The sequence below is a fragment of the Carassius carassius genome, chromosome 36 (assembly GCF_963082965.1).
Source record: "Carassius carassius chromosome 36, fCarCar2.1, whole genome shotgun sequence".
Lineage (NCBI taxonomy): Eukaryota > Metazoa > Chordata > Actinopteri > Cypriniformes > Cyprinidae > Carassius > Carassius carassius.
The window spans coordinates 27766745-27784071 of record NC_081790.1 but is presented as its reverse complement, the minus strand read 5'-3'; the positions used below and the strand labels follow the sequence as shown (position 1 = coordinate 27784071).

Genomic DNA, 17327 nt, shown 5'->3' with positions numbered 1-17327 from the left:
ATGTTTGGGGGATCACGGTTATTATTTCAAGGTCACTGTAGCGGAATGCAGTGTTACATTCATAAACTGGATTTATGCAGTCTATTTTATTAAATTGTATATTTATGCAATCGCTAAAGTGGCGAAATTAAGAGCCATTAATACAGCTTTGTAAAAAAAAAAATGTTTGGGGTAGTATAACCTACCCTGATCAAATACTTTTCATTTCACACTTATGAAATCTTTACAATGAAGCGCATTAAAGCTTGAAAAGAACACCATGCAAGCAGAAGATCAGCATTTTCGGAAAAACGTATGTATATGTTTGTTTATTTATACTAGATAAAAATGCTTTATATGTCTAAATGTTATTTAAATACATATGTAATACACTGATCTCAGTGGTGTTTACACATGTTTTACCAAAATATGTATCATGATAAACTGTATTTCGCATTAAAGAGAATACATAGATGCACATAATACTCACAATTGCTCATTTATAAATGTATATGTGTCCTTTATTTCCAAATGTAGTTGAGAAAACATGATTGGTGACATGGGAAATGTCTGTTAAGTGCTTTATCACTATTATAATTATTTTTTGTTAATCTATGGAAAACCATGTGTGCATTAAAGTGAGTTAATATTTACATAAAATCAATATTGTTTCATGGGGACATAAAATCCACCAAACTGTAGAAATGCCCCTAAACTAATTTCACATACTCAGAGTATGTGCATGATAAACACTTTGTGCAATCACAAAACTTTAAATTTGTAAATCCAGTAATTTAAATAAAATAATAAAGGTGTTGATGTGGGCTGGTACAGAAACGACAGCATGAACGGATGCAGAAAAGGCAATACAAATATTCTTCCTAGCACACAATCAAAATAAAACAAAACAAAACATGAAAGGTCTATTCACATTAATATACACAAAAATATTTTAGAATTCAGTCACATAATGTATGATTACAATTTAAAGCGTGGTTACTGTAGAAACAATCATCAGCTTATGCAAATGCAAAAAAAACATGTTTTTAATGAGCTTTCATATTAGTGCACAAGCTCCAGCTGATTAGATGCGAAAGGTAAGACGCCGCTGACGTAATACGCAATGCCGAGTGAGAGCAGAGCAATGACGAGGAGCAGCAAGAGCACTCGCCAGAAGCCAAGATCTTCCACAAACTCCTGCCATGTAGTGCGGAAGCTGGACAACACGCCATCGCTGTGATGCAGCTGTGGGTTGAGAAGAGTGTGGCTCTCCATGGCACTGCAGGAGAAACAGAAGCCCAGACTGAGTAAGAACACTTCCTGTATGAAGAACGAACGGTGGGATTATACAAAACAGGTCATGCTAATCATCTCACCTTTCATTCTCAGCCATGTGCATCTTCTCCAGACTGGTATGGGAGCTGCGGTTGAAGCCCTTCACTTCCTGTTCCTCCAGCCCCTCCAGCAGACGGAGCGCGTCTTTATTCACACCGCGTCTCTTGGCCAGCACCAGAGGAGTGCCTCCGTTGTGATTACTGTTCAGATCAAAAAGCATGGACATAAAGCGGTCAGAGTTTTTGTGGCAACTAAAGGTTAATTCATGAATCCTCCTCGAGCGAGACAGCACAATTCATGGAACTGGCCTTGTAGATATGTGAACTGTTAGTTGACTGGGGTCCGGGGCCCTCAGGAGACCACAAGGGGGAGCTAAAGGGTCAGCAGAAAAAAAGATAGTAAAGTGGTAAAATAATAAATGGAATAAAAAAAGTTACTCAGAATGTGATATTATGCTTAAAGACTGGCCAGAAATCCTGAACAGAAAGTACTTTCCAGATCATGATGTACACCTTTATTCTATTTCACGTATACACGTAGAATTACTCTTGTTCACCAAGACGGCATTTGATAAAAAAATATATTAAATATTGTAAAATATAATTACAAATCAACTGTTTGCTACATGAATATATTGTAAAATGCAATTTATTTTTAGAGTCAAAGCTGAATTTCCAGCATCATTACTCCAGACTGTCACTTTCATCATTCTAATAAGCTGATTTGCCTTTTAAGAAATATTTCTGATTATTAAAAAAAACAGCATATATATTTATATTTTTTGTAAGATTATAAATGTCAATGTAAATGTAAAAATATAAATGTAAAATTTTGTGTTGCTGAATAGAAATATTTATTATTCTTTTAAACTGTTGTGTACTGTATCTTTTTAATATTTTTATCTATGTTTACATCATATTATTTTATGTGATCATTATATTTAGAGGTCTTTGTCTTCGAAAACTCCTGCAAAACTCCTTTACTTCTATCAGTTATTTCATAGTTTAGATTTTTCTAAATAAAATATACATAAGTGTCATGGCATTTGTGACTGGTAAGCTACCTTGGAATAGCATGTGAATGCCAGTATAGGACTACGGTAATTCAGTATCATTATATACAGTGGCATGCAAAAGTTTGGGAACCCCTTGCAGAATCTGTGAAAATGTGAAGAATTTAAACAAAATAAGAGAGATCATACTAAATGCATGTCATTTTTTTATTTAGTACTGTCCTTAGTAAGATATTTTACATAAAAGATGTTTACATTTAGTCCACAACACAAAAAAATGCTGAAATTATTAAAATAGATCAAGGTAAATTGTACTTAATTTGTGTTCCGGGAAACATACAAGTATCTTCTGTTGCTTATGAAGGGCAGAACTAAATGGAAAAAAATTATATTTCAAGAAAATAAGAAAGATTTAGCCATCTTCATCGTGTTCAAAAGTTTTCACCCCCAACTCTTAATGCATCTTGTTTCCTTCTGGAGCATCAATTCAAACCTTTTTTTAATAGTTGTTTTTGAGTCCCTCAGTTGTCTTCAGTGTGAAAAGATGGATCTCAAAATCATACAGTCACTGCTGGAAAGGGTTCAAATATCCAAAGAAACTGGAAAACTGAAGAATCTGCAGGACCTTAAAGATTTTTCTGAAAAACAGTTCTCAGTTTAACTGTTCAGAACAAACAAGGGACTCATGAACAACTATCCCAAAACAGAAAGACAGTCGTGGATCATCAGGTAACAGCACACAGTATTAACAACCACACAAACTTCACAAACTTTTGAATAGGTTTATTTGAATAATTTCAGCAGTTTTTTTGTGTTGTGGACTAAATGTAAACAACTTTTATGTACAATATCTTACTCAGGACAGTACTAAATAAAAAATAACATGCATTTAGTATGATCTCTCTTTGTTTGTTAAAATTATTCACATTTTCAAAGATTCTGCAAGGGTTTCCCAAACGTTCGCATGCCACTGTATAATAACTGCACCATGGTACCAATCACAAGATCATGAAGACACTGACCAGATGTCAATCTTGAGGCCGTTGGACACCAGGAACTGGATGGTCTCTACATGCCCACACATGTGCAGTGCCGTGTTGCCCTGTGAGTCGGTGGCCAACAGATCAGCACCAAACTTATGCAGCAGAGAGCAGATCTCCACGTTCCCCCGAGCGGCAGCCAGATGCAATCCGGTGCGTCCGCGGCAGTCCCGGGTGTTGGGGTCGGATCCGGACTCCAGGAGCCGTTTAGTGTGAGCGAGGTCCCCGTCGATACAGGCCTGCAGCAGAGGCACCGTGGTCTGCAGGGAGTCACTGATGAACACGTAGGACATTTTGCACCTGATATCTGAGATCTGGAAATAGAAATCACATTTGTAACAGCTCACAACATGACACATCATAATGTCATATTTAAAAACTACTTTGATGTTAGTTTTCTCATTTCTTTATAGTCATCATGCAGTCTTAATATATATATATATATATATATATATATATATATATATATATATATATTACAAATTCATCTTTTCACACCACACAACAATTAGCAAATTGTATACAGTTGCCTAAAAAGGCTAAAAACAGTTAGAGCCACTAAAGTACACCTCAGATGTTTCATGCACCAATCATTTAACAGGTTAAATCTTCAAAAACTGTAAACGTTTATTAAATAAAGGTTATTAATTGTGCTGAAAGTATCATTTAGATTACATGACACCTAAACTTCACGAATGATAACAAGCTAGCGGACTAGCTTGGTCAAGATAGTATGTTATTCAACAAAGCAAACGACTGTGAACATTTAATAACTTCCTTTTAAAGAACGAACTTATAGAAGGTAATCAATACCTCGGAGGGATATCTTGAATGTATCTTTCCAAATCCACAGCTTTCACAGCCTCTGTTGTGGGAAAATAGAAATAAAAATGATGTGAAAAGATGGAGGGTCACTAGACTACAAGCCCCAGTGCATGTAATAATAACAAACATTTGACTTCCGCCTCTGAGCCTCAAAATCTGGTCAGTGTAGTTTTTCTGGCGGTCTTGACTATTAGAACGACTCAGAGATGGACTACGTTTCACATAATGCACTGCGAATGTTTTTATATTCTATGACGGCCGAGGATGGAGGCAGGTAGGGAATTTATAGTAACAAAATAAACCAAATATCAGCAATTCCTCGATTCGTTCGGTTGACAACGTTCAGGCGATGTTTTAAGTTAGAAAATCGTCGGCAAAAATCTAATGAGATCTGCTAGCGATTCCAACAGAGTACATTTCGTAACTGAGTTTCAAGTTTTCTCATTGTTCTTCAGTGGCCTGTGCGTTTCTCACTTAAAAACACAAAGAGATAGAGTTCGTCTGCTCCACGAGTTGTTGTTGTTGTGCTTCAGATGACCAAAGTTATTACTCTGTATTGTTGTTGCCTCTAACAACAAAAAATACCATGGTAAAACCATGTTTGTGGACTTTTACCATGCTATGCACCATGCTATTCAAGTTCCTTAGAGTACCCACTAAATACATGGTATTTGGTTATGCCATTTTATTATAAACAAGTACATGGTAAATTAGCATCTGGGACCATCCCAGTGTTTTTGTACGCTATGTTGATGTCAAAAGTACCTCTGTGCTGCCATGTGTTGATGTTTTATCAGTAATGTATTGTGATTGTGTCACAGCACTAACTTTTCACCAATTATTCCAGTTCTAGCCAAGTATGAGAATCAAATCAACGCTTTCTCTGAGTTCCTAGAAGACCTGCCGGATGTAGACGAGCCGGTGTGGATCTTGGGAGCATGTTATAATCTTAAAACAAGTAAGACAGGCCATGATGCTGTGGCATTTTGCTTTCAGAATTAATTAACCACTGCATATAAACACACTCACTCTTATTAAATTGGATTTTTTTATATCAGCATCAGCCATTAACGCCTTAACCACTAATTAAGATATGAAATCTGGGTTTCTCTTGTCCTTGTTACAGTGTAATTAAACAATTATTCTAAAAGTAATACGTATGAACAAAATATAGTTACCATAGGATTCGGATTAGTTGCTTCTAACTAAGCATCTTTTACTGTATACATTACTCTGACGATCAAAGAGTTTTCTTGTTTTTCAAAGAAGTTTCTTCCGCTCTCCAAGGCTCCATTTATTTAATCAAGACACATTAATATTAGGAAATACTTTTACATCTTAAAGCGGTAATTTTCTATGCGTTTATATTTTAAAACATAATTTATTCCTGTGATGCAAATCTGAATTTTCAGCATCGTTACTCCAGTCTTCAGTGTCACACGATCCTTCACATGAAAGCATTCTAATATGTGACCATGGACCACAAAACCAGTTTTAAATGTCAAGTTTTCAAAATTTAAATTCATGCATCATGAATAAATCAGCTTTCCATTGATGTCTGGTTTGTTAGGAGGACAATATTTGTCTGAGATGCAACTATTTGAAAATCTGGAATCTGAGCGAGCAAAAAAATCTAAATATTGAGAAAATCATCTTTAAAGTTGTTCAAATTAATTCTTAGCAATATTACTAATCAAAAATTAAGTTTTAATATATTTACTGTAGGAAATTGCCAAAATATCATCATGGAACATGATCTTTGTTTAAAATCCCAATAATTTTTGGCATTAAAAATATATATCATTTCGACCCATACAATGTATTATTGGCTATTGCTACTAATATACCCCAGTGACTCCAGACTGCTTTTGTGCTCCAGGGTCACATATGCTGATTTGCTGCTCAAGAAACATGTCTAATTATTAGCAATGATCACTTTCCAGAGAAACCTGAGCTGCTGTCAGATGTGCGCTCACGACTGTGGTTCACATATAGGAAGAAGTTTTCACCCATAGGTAAGTGGCAAGTAAACTAGTCTAGCTAAATGGAGTAGAGCTGACTTCAGTCTTGATTGGAGGATGCTTGGTGTCTGTGGTTTGCAGGAGGAACAGGCCCTTCATCAGACGCGGGATGGGGCTGCATGCTCCGCTGTGGACAGATGATCCTCGCGCAGGCTTTGGTCTGCAGGCACCTCGGTCGAGGTAAGCAAACGCTGAAGCTTCTCCAGAATTTTATATTTGGACTGCAGCACCCTTTATTATCACATACTGCAACTTTGAAGTGCTCTGCTTCTCTGTGTGTTGTAGACTGGAGATGGGATCCAGAGAAACGTCAGCCCAAAGAGTATCATCGCATCTTGCACTGCTTTTTAGACAAGAAGGATAGCTGCTACTCTATTCACCAGATGGGTAAGGCAGAAAATGTGTGTGTGTGTGTGTTGCTGCCTTGTCAGCAGAGGTGGGTAGTAACGAGTTACATTTACTTCGTTACATTTACTTGAGTAATTTTTTGGGGTAACGAATACTTTTCGGAGTATATTTAAAGATGGGTACTTTATACTCTTACTTGAGTAAATTTTTGAGGGAAAATCTGTACTTTTACTTCGTTACTGTGGGCGACGCTCCTCTCGTTACTTTATCTTAATGCAATAAATGTTATAAATGCTTCAGTTTATTCCAAACGCGCCGTCTACTTTTCTCTGGACAATGAGCGATGCCCATTCGCGAATGATTCATTCTTTTGAGTCAATTCTGTTCAAAGGCTTGATCAAACCAATTAGCAAACGAGTGAATTGGTTCATGAATCAGTTTGAATGAGTCGTTCAGTTCCCTGCCGCACACGCTGAGCATCTGAAGTGGTTCACTCGGAGTTGTAACGTTTAAGAACATCAGCAGCATTGAAAACGTGGCTATGGAACTGCACTGAATTGAAATCTGCAAAGGTTATTATTTGCTAGCGATGGAGATCCTTATTAGATGAACACCGCGTGTGCTGTCTACTGTTTAACAGGTAATAACTTGGGCTACATTCGATTACAGTACACGATACCACTGTGACATTAGTTTGTTGTACGTGTGTGGCTTATAACAGAGGGGAGTCAAGTTGAATGAAGCTTCCAAAAGACAAAAAATAGCCGATTAAGATTTTATTAATTTTAATACAATCACACTGGTGCAAGTCAGCTGCTAAATTCAGATCTGTGATCGCTTGCTGGTGCTGAGCCAGAGATAGATGCGTTTATACAGCGCTGCACATTATAACCAATCACACACGATTCTTTTGAGCTTATTAAAGTATTGGCCAATCAGAGGTGTTCAGATGAGTCATCGCTAAAATGCCGGTGCTTCCTTCACTCGCTCACTGTCTGAATACCTCTTTCTGGCGAATTCTCTCGCAGGAACAACAAAGTGCAGATGTGTGTACGAATCTTTAATTAAGATATTGATTTCACAGTGTTAACAGTTTCAGTGATTTTAATGGGAGTTTCTGAGAGTGATTGAAATCTAGACTGTCAGTGAAAATTATCTTTAATAATGTAAATGTTATTTGCTCTCTTTCTGAACAATGAAAGATTAGTAGCAATATTTAAATCACATTAACTTTCAATGTTAAATTCACATTTAATATAAAGTCAGTCGTATTAAAAATATGTTATGGCATGACACCTATATCTGTTACTTAAGTAAACAGACAGGGTTTTATAATAAATTACATAAATTGGAGTAAAGGATGATGAAATATATACATTTATACACGCACACATACATTACATACATTTTATCTATATATCTAAATAAAAATAGGCTCAGTATATATGACCCAAAGTAACTAGTAACTAACTACTTGAGTAGATTTTTTATCCGATACTCTTTTACTCTTACTCAAGTAACTATTCAAGACTAGTACTTTTACTTGAGTAAATATTTCTAGAAGTACTTTTACTTTTACTTGAGTACAGTTTTTGGGTACTCTACCCACCTCTGCTTGTCAGTCAAGACCATTATTATCGGTCCAGCTCTATCAATGACCATTGAATGTTTAGTTTAAAACCATTAGCAAGTGCACATCATTGCACTGTCTATCTGAAAGTCTGTGTGTGAGAACTGGTACTGAAGTCATGAGTATTGTGTCCTGCATGTGTAGCTCAGATGGGCGTTGGAGAGGGCAAGTCTGTTGGAGAATGGTATGGACCCAACACAGTGGCTCAAGTACTCAAGCAAGTGCCATTTTTCTTTTCCAAAGACTGATTTCTTAAAAATAATATTGTGTTGTTGGACACATTTGTCTTTTGTTTTAATGCAGTGGTTTTACAGATTTGCTGAAAATGTTACCAAGATGTTTGTTTCTTCATCAGATTTGGAGAAATGTAGCATTGCATCACTTGCTCACCAGTGGATCCTGTAAGGAGTGAATGGGTGCCGTCAGAATGAGAGTCCAAACAGCTGATAAAAACCACAATACCAATAATCCACACCACTCCAGTCCACCAGTTAACATCCAGTGAAGCCAAAAGCTGTGTCATTTAGATGTGATTAACTTCAAACTGTTGGATTCTGACGGCACCCATTCACTGCAGAGGATCCACACTGGAATGCTGCTTTTGACCAAATCTGTTCCCACGAAGAAAGAAATCTCATATACATCTTGGATGACTTGAGGGCGAAGACATCCTTTTTTTTTTTTTTTAGCAAACTTTTATTTTTGGGTGAAGTAGTAATGAAGTACTGTATAAAAAACATTTTTATTTTATGCCAAAAATCATTAGGATATTAAGTAAAGATCATGTTCCATGAAGATATTCTGTAAATATATCAAAACGTAATTTTTGATTAGTCATATGCAGTGCTAAGAATTCATTTTGACAACTTTAAAGATGATTTTATCAATATTTATATTTTTTTGCTCCCTCAGATTCCAGATTTTCAAATAGTTGTATCTCGGACAAATATATTCCTCCTAACAAACCAGACATCAATGGAAAGCTTATGTATTTAAAATTCACAGTTAAGACTGGTTTTGTGCACTAAAATGTGCGCTTTAAAAGGTCTTTTAAAGAATTCCACACTGCTCTTAATGAAAGCAGCATTTGAATCTCATGTTTGAACAACATTTTGTGTGAACTAATGCTTGCAGGAAACTTGCTCTGTTTGATGACTGGAATACACTGGCTGTGTATGTCTCAATGGACAACACCGTTGTGATTGAAGACATCAGTAAGTGTCTTTTTCTGATTAGTTACGTCAAATTTATTTCTATAGCACTTTATACAATACTGATTCTTTCAAAGCTGCATCACACAGTAATAAACAGGAAAATAACTGTGTTAATATTCGTCAGTTGTGAAACAACTTCAGTTTAGCTATAAATAGGGTTTCTGTAGCTTTTATGATGGCAAATGTAAGATTTTTAAGATCAGGTAAATTTAATAAAACGAGTGGAACACAATATGTCAATATGATCTCAAAATTTTAGAAAATACACCTTCCGACAGATTTATTTATTTTTTTTTAAGAAAAAAGCTTATGGCTTGAATAGCTTTGATTCAAATTACTAGAATATAAAAGTAACTTTTACCGAGCTTCTGATCCTCACACTGCAAAAAAAGTTATTTCCTTCCTTGTTTTTCTCTTGTTTTCAGTGCAAATGTCTAGATTTATAAATCAAGATACATTGACTTGAGTAGCAAAATGATATAGATATAGATGTTTTCTGATAAATTGATTCAAATTAAGTGATTCTGTGATTAAAGCAAGAACAAATATCTGCCAGTTATACTTAATTCAAAGGGAAAACAAGTTTTCATCCTGCACTGACAGATATTTGTTTTAAGTGCATGCAACATTTAATGCCACGACTATGAACGCAAGACTTTCTGCTCTGATTCAAGACCCTTAATTTGTAGAAGAGTGAATTAAAACTGCAGCAGCTCTACGATAGTGTCATTATACATCTCAAGTCTGTTCAATGTTGATTCACTTCAGTTTAAAAAAAATGTATCAAATGTTCAAAAAGTGTCATATTCAATCCAGCTTTTGGTGTCAGTGCAACTTAATCAAAAATATGACTGCACATGAAGTGTCTTTTAAACCTTAACTAAGCAAGCCAGATGCAACAGTAGGAAGGAACCCAGAAATGGAGAAAAAACCTTGGGAGACCGTTCCCCAAGTTCTCCTCTGAGGTTTAAATAGGATGAATAATCCTCTTTTTTTCTGACTTCCAACCTCTTTCCTCTGGACCAGAGAAACAGTGTAAGCAGCCAGGCCGGGAAAGCAGGTCCAGGGCTGGTCCCCGTGGCCGAGGAGAAGAGCCAGCGTCAGACCAGAGCTGTTCAGAGACACTTCACTTTCAGTCCCAAAGGCCCCTGGACTGGAGGCCCCTGCTGCTGGTCATCCCTCTGCGAATGGGCATCAACAGCATCAACCCCATCTACATTCAGGCCTTCAAAGTACCACACTTTTCTTTATCTGAAGAGTCTATCATATTCCGAACTGATCACATGTAATCTGGATTATGTATTCAGATTACAAAAAAAGAAGTACTTTTATTTTAAAGTATTTGTAATCTACGATGGCGTTTTAGTGCCACGTAAAAAAAAAAAAGATTACGAGATTAAAGTCGAAATATTACGAGAATAAAGTCGTAATACTACGAGAATAAAGTCGTAATACTACGAGAATAAAGTCGAAATACTACAAGAATAAAGTCGAAATACTACGAGAATAATATGATAATACTACGAGAATAAAGTCGAAATACTAAGAAAATAAAGTCGAAATACTACGAGAATAAAGTCGAAATACTACGAGAATAAAGTCGAAATACTACGAGAATAAAGTCGAAATACTACGAGAATAAAGTCGAAATACTACGAGAATAAAGTCGAAATACTACGAGAATAAAGTCGTAATGCTAAGAGAATAAAGTCGAAATACTACGAGAATAAAGTCGAAATACTACGAGAATAAAGTCGAAATACTACGAGAATAAAGTCGTAATGCTAAGAGAATAAAGTCGAAATGCTACGAGAATAAAGTAGAAATATTACGAGAATAAAGTCGGAATACTACGAGAATAAAGTAAAAATATTACGAGAATAAAGTCGTAATACTAGTAGAATAAAGTCGTAATACTAGGAGAATAAAGTCGTAATACTAGGAGAATAAAGTCGTAATACTAGGAGAATAAAGTCGTAATACTAGGAGAATAAAGTCGTAATACTAGGAGAATAAAGTCGTAATACTAGGAGAATAAAGTCGTAATATTATGAGAATAAAGTCGAAATACTAGGAGAATAAAGTCGAAATACTAGGAGAATAAAGTCGTAATACTAGGAGAATAAAGTCGTAATACTAGGAGAATAAAGTCGTAATACTAGGAGAATAAAGTCGTAATACTAGGAGAATAAAGTCGTAATACTAGGAGAATAAAGTCGTAATACAAGGAGAATAAAGTCGTAATACTACGAGAATAAAGTCGAAATACTATGAGAATAAAGTCGAAATGTTTCGAGAATTTAAATAGTAGAAATTAAAGTTATATTATTTTGAGAGTATCCTTTATTGCACATGTAAATATCCCAGATTGAGAGCACCTGAAGAAGTTGCAGGTCACCGGGATTGATTTGAATATAGTTGCATCCGAGCGCTGCATCATCTTACTGGGATGAGGAAGAGTCAGTTTTAAGCACTCGCAGAAACAGCTTAATATCAAGAACATGATATTTATTAACAGACTGAACAGGAAACACACTTTATCTTAACATCAGCTCACACACCCAATTGACACTCCTTTGGGGGGCGCTGTAGCTCTCTTATTTAACCCTTTTTTTTATACACTATAAATATATGTGGTATTATTATCAGAAATCATACTACCGTATTCTCCGGATAAGTCACACTTTTTTTCATAGTTTGGCTGGTCCTGCGACTTATAGTCAGGTGCGACTTATTTATCAAAAATAATTTGACATGAACCAAGAGAAATGAACCAAGAGAAAACATTACCATCTACAGCCGCGAGAGGGCGCTCTATGCTGCTCAGTTCACCTGTAGCCTACACTGAAAACATAGAGCACCCTCTCGTGGCTGTAGACAGTAATGTTTTCTCTTGGTTCTAAATAAATGCGACTTATAGTCCAGTGCGACTTATATATGTTTTTAATATTTCATATCTTCTATTGCATTCGTTATTTGTAGTGCGGCAGCCACTCAATAGCAATAAGATTCTTGCTTTTGATAGACCTACTTTTAACATCTCAGCTTTCAAAATCAGTTTTATAGCAAAACACAAATTATGTGTTTTACAATAATGTGTTTTTCAAGCTCTTTAATGGTCAGATTGCTGTATTTATGTGAATATTTATGTAATATTTCGACTTTATTCTCTAAACATTTCGACTTTTTTCTCGTAATATTTAGACTTTATTCTTGAAACATTTCGACTTTATTCTCGTAATATTTTGAATTTAATCTCTTAATATTACGACTTTATTCTCGAAACATTTAGACTTTATTCTCGAAACATTTTGACTTTAATCTTGTAACATTTCGACTTTATTCTCAAAGCATTTCAACTTTATTCTCGTAATATTTCGACTTTATTCCCGAAACATTTCGACTTTATTCTTGTTATATTTTGACTTTATTCTCGAAACATTTTTACTTTAATCTCGTAACATTTCGACTTTATTCTCAAAACATTTCAACTTTATTCTCGTAACATTTCTACTTTAATCTCGTAATATTTCAACTTTATACTCGTAATATTTCGACTTTATTCTCGAAACATTTCGACTTTAATCTCGTAATATATCGACTTTATTCTCGTAATATTTCGACTTTATTCTCAAAACATTTCGACTTTATTCTCTAAACATTTCGATTTTATTCTCGAAATATTTCGACTTTATTCTCATATTGTTATTCTCGTAACATTTCGACTTTAATATCGTAATATTTCGACTTTATTCTCGTAATATTTCAACTTTATTCTCGTAATATTTCGACTTTATTCTCAAAACATTTCGACTTTAATCTCGTAATATTTCAACTTTATTCTCGAAACATTTCGACTTTATTCTCGAAACATTTTGACTTTATTCTCGAACCATTTCGACTTTAATCTCGTAATATTTTGACTTTATTCTCGTAATATTTCGACTTTATTCTCGTAATATTTCGACTTTATTCTCGAAACATTTCGACTTTAATCTCGTAATATTTAGACTTTATTCTCGTAATATTTAGACTTTATTCTCAAAACATTTCGACTTTAATCTCGTAACATTTCGACTTTATTCTCGTAACATTTCGACTTTAATCTCGTAACATTTCGACTTTAATCTCGTAACATTTCGACTTTATTCTCGTAACATTTCGACTTTAATCTCGTAACATTTCGACTTTAATCTCGTAACATTTCGACTTTATTCTCGTAATATTTCGACTTTATTCTCGTAATATTTCGACTTTATTCTCGAAACATTTCAACTTTATTCTCTAAACATTTTGACTTTATTCTTGAAACATTTCAACTTTATTCTCGAAACATTTCGACTTTAATCTCGTAACATTTCAACTTTAATCTCGAAACATTTCAACTTTATTCTCTAAACATTTTGACTTTATTCTCGAAAATTTCGACTCTATTCTCATAATATTTCGACTTTATTCTCATAATATTTTGACTTTATTCTCGAAACATTTATACTTTAATCTCGTATTATTTCGACTTTAATCTCGTAGTCTTAGAATTTTTTTTTCAACGTGGCACTAAAACGCTGTCGTAGTAATTAGACTACTGTAATTATAATTTTTTTATTAATCAAATGATTACATATTATTCGCACAATCGCAAAGTTGAATCTTCCCAAAGTGTCTTCCCAAACTTTTTTGTCATTGAAACTCTATTATTAGCTTTGAATTAAACTCACAAACCCCAGTTTTTGGGAAACCTTGATGTAATTTAATGTTGAATGCATTTCATGTTTGTTAAGAACAACGGAACAATTTTTTTCTTTTTCTTTGAATTTTTAAGTCAATATGGTACGAGATTATCCAGTTTAAATCAAACAAATGATCTGATTAATTGAAAAGTAGTCTGATTAAATTACCTAAAAAATGTAAATTAATAGATTACGTTACTAAAATTTATGTCATGTAATTTAGAACTACAATTTGTAAGTCATCTACGTATATACAGTATCATCTTCCTTAAGAAGTATTCATGTTTATTTATATCTCTCACGTTTCATCTTCTTGTCCTAGGAGTGTTTTAAGATGCCTCAGTCGTGTGGTGTTTTGGGAGGAAAGCCCAACCTCGCCTATTATTTTATTGGATTTATCGGTGAGTTTTGTTGGCGTTTACAGAGTGTAGGGTAATAAATGTACTAAATGCATATGCAACGATCCAACGTGTGTCCTATTGAAAATGAACCGATCGAAGGAATCAGTGCCATGCGTTATCCTGGAAAATGTGTTCTTGAGGCATTCTCGTTTTATTTTTTTCAGATGATGAGTTGATCTATCTGGACCCTCACACCACGCAGCAGGCCGTGGACACTGAATCAGGCAGTTCTGTGGACGACCAGAGCTATCACTGTCAGAGGACCCCACACCGCATGAAGATCACTAGCCTGGACCCGTCCGTCGCGCTGGTGAGAGCTCAAACAACGTCACTGCCAAACTAGAAGTGAATTCACACAAGTAGAAGCTGGATCAGACAGCCGCGCATCAATGCTCAAAAACACACAACATTATGTAAATGCCCGTCTTTTGCCAGTGATCTCGTAAACAATTTGAAATGAGATAAAAAAAATCCTAAATGACTGTATAGAGTTGGGAGAAAGTCATGTGCGTCAGGTTTTAAAGGGACAGCGCTGCTTTTAAAGTGAAACCGGCTGCAGTCTGTTATTGATGGATATCAAAGAACATAAAAAGAGAAATCACTGACTGCTCAACACTGATTAACCTTTGTAGCTTAAATAAAATTCATCTTTTTTTTTTTTTTTTTTTAATTTTGCTTTTGGATGATGCACTTAAGTAACCAAAAAAAAAAAGTGTGGAATGTTGGACACTTCATGCACTCAGCTGTCACAGCTTTAATTATGTAATAAAGGGGGAGGGGCTATCAGACTCAGATTACGAATGACAAAATAATGTTATATAACGCATGCACTACATGGTTGAGTACTTAAGTACATAGTGTATGAGTGCATAGTGTATATTGTGCTTTTTTAGCCACAAAGACGTATTCTGTGTGAACAGCCCCTAACTGATGCTTTATCTGAAGACAGACCCATGTACATAAAAAAAAAAAAAAGTTACAAAGTGTTCATCCTTTGAAAATGAAGACCAGCTTTCTGCTTTTTCTTCTCATGAAGGCAGACCATCTCATTTTCTCGACGAACAAATATGAGAATGAGCCAAAGGTCTTCCGCAACAGATGTGAGAATGCATTCATGGATCAGTAAACGTGAATGTTTGTCCCTAGGGTTTTTTCTGCAAGAGTGAGGAGGACTTTGACAGCTGGTGTGATCTCGTTCAGCAGGTTAGAACGACCAAGAACATGATTTACCAGCGAGCTTTCTTTACAGTTTAAACTTGCTCTTATCTCTTCCCTCTGATTTTCAGGAGCTCCTCAAGAAAAGAAATTTGCGGATGTTCGAGCTGGTGGAGAAACACCCATCTCATTGGCCTCCGTTCGTTCCTCCCACCAAACCAGATGTGCAGACCACAGGAGCAGGTACTGAGGAATGAACACAGCCTCAAACGTTTTCTACGAAGCCTGTATTTGCAATCCATCATCTGGATATTTTTAGTGCATGCATGATATAGTTCCCATAGTTGAAATGTATACAAGCCTCAAGAGAAATCTAAGTGCATTACAATACATATAGTATGCATAACAAATACAGGCTTCATAGAAAGTGATTCAAATGATTTAGTTTCATAACCTGAATATCATTTTTACAGTCTGTGCTCATTCTTCTAGAGTTCATCGAGTCCCCAGACAAGCTTTTTGAGTCGGAAGAGGAGTTTGAGATCCTAAATGTGTGATGAAGAGATGTCAGTAGCATTGCTCTGCTCCACACTGCACAAGTGCCTCAACACCGAGCAAAAAACAACAACAGCAGAGCAGAAAACCCCTCCAAGGATCCCGTAGCAACTTTGAGTGACATTTAGCCTTGTTCAGAGCTTGTGTGAGAGACTTGTGTTTTTAACTATGGAAACAAACTGAGAACTCGTTGTGTTCGCGTGAACTTTTCTCCGTACTGTATCATGGAGAGGTGAAGGCTTTGATGAGGATGATATCTTTATAACCTCAACACACACTACCTCCTGACCGCAGGAGATGGATCATATGCAGACGTCTTTAATTCAGTGTTATTCAAGGAAAAAAAACTACCTTATTGGTTAAACAAGTGCCTCTCTTTACGACATATTTATGTTTCTGTCTGGTAAAGGTGATGTTTCCTTTTCTTATTACAGTGGGTTAATTATTTCTCCCACCCCTGCACATCTGTAAATATGGCTTCAGATGAAATATTTAAAAATGTTTAGCGCATTTCCTATCACAGTTTTAATAAGCTGTAAAGATACTAAATTATGAGATCCTATCATTTATCGGTGAATTTTGTCCATTTCATGTCCACATTGTCTTTGTATGTTTATAAAGGTTTGACAAATCTGTACATGACTCTTCTTTTGGTTATGTCTAAAATAATGTGTTATATATTATTAATATGTAACTCATTCAAAGAAAATATTTATTGCATAAATGTAAAAAAAATGACTAACCCTAAAATAAAAGGATTGTAACATTTCATACGAAGTATAGTTCACATCTATTAACATATTTACTGACATATAGCTCCAGACTTGCTTATATACATTTTGGATTACTGCTTGTGCACGATGCATGTTTCTTAATATTAAGCCTAAAATAAAATTAAAAAAATTACTACAAAAAAAATATCACTATTGGTGAGGATTATATTATCTCTAAATAATATCAGTCTTGAAATGCAATTATTTAAAGTGTTCTTTAAGTAAACCTGCACAATCAAATATACTTCAGTCTATCTTTATTGGACTTCAGCACTACTTTAAAGTGCATTAAGTACAACATTAGTTCTT

General features: G+C 35.1%; 2 protein-coding genes across 4 annotated transcripts; one reads left to right on the top strand and one right to left on the bottom strand.

Moving 5' to 3' along the window:
• Nucleotides 1-45: 45 nt before the first annotated feature.
• On the bottom strand, nt 46-4327 carry LOC132117522 (ankyrin repeat domain-containing protein 46-like). Of its 2 annotated transcripts, none has more exons than XM_059526856.1 (4): nt 4180-4327; nt 3349-3680; nt 1356-1514; nt 46-1258 (listed from the first exon to the last, which is right to left on the bottom strand). In XM_059526856.1, the coding sequence occupies exons 1-4, from the start codon at nt 4318-4320 to the stop codon at nt 1042-1044; spliced, it is 849 nt and encodes a 282-aa protein (XP_059382839.1). In that variant the 5' UTR covers nt 4321-4327; the 3' UTR covers nt 46-1041. The 2 variants fall into 2 exon arrangements, with proteins under 2 accessions (XP_059382839.1, XP_059382840.1); XM_059526857.1 differs by having other exon boundaries at nt 3349-3673; nt 4180-4307.
• Nucleotides 4328-4418: 91 nt separating this feature from the next.
• LOC132117519 (cysteine protease ATG4A-like) lies at nt 4419-16877 on the top strand. Of its 2 annotated transcripts, none has more exons than XM_059526853.1 (13): nt 4419-4465; nt 5039-5149; nt 6135-6206; nt 6294-6392; nt 6498-6599; nt 8335-8407; nt 9325-9404; nt 10431-10636; nt 14457-14535; nt 14700-14845; nt 15682-15738; nt 15822-15933; nt 16183-16877. In XM_059526853.1, the coding sequence occupies exons 1-13, from the start codon at nt 4456-4458 to the stop codon at nt 16245-16247; spliced, it is 1212 nt and encodes a 403-aa protein (XP_059382836.1). In that variant the 5' UTR covers nt 4419-4455; the 3' UTR covers nt 16248-16877. The 2 variants fall into 2 exon arrangements, with proteins under 2 accessions (XP_059382836.1, XP_059382837.1); XM_059526854.1 differs by lacking the exon at nt 4419-4465 and adding an exon at nt 4476-4744.
• Nucleotides 16878-17327: the final 450 nt, after the last annotated feature.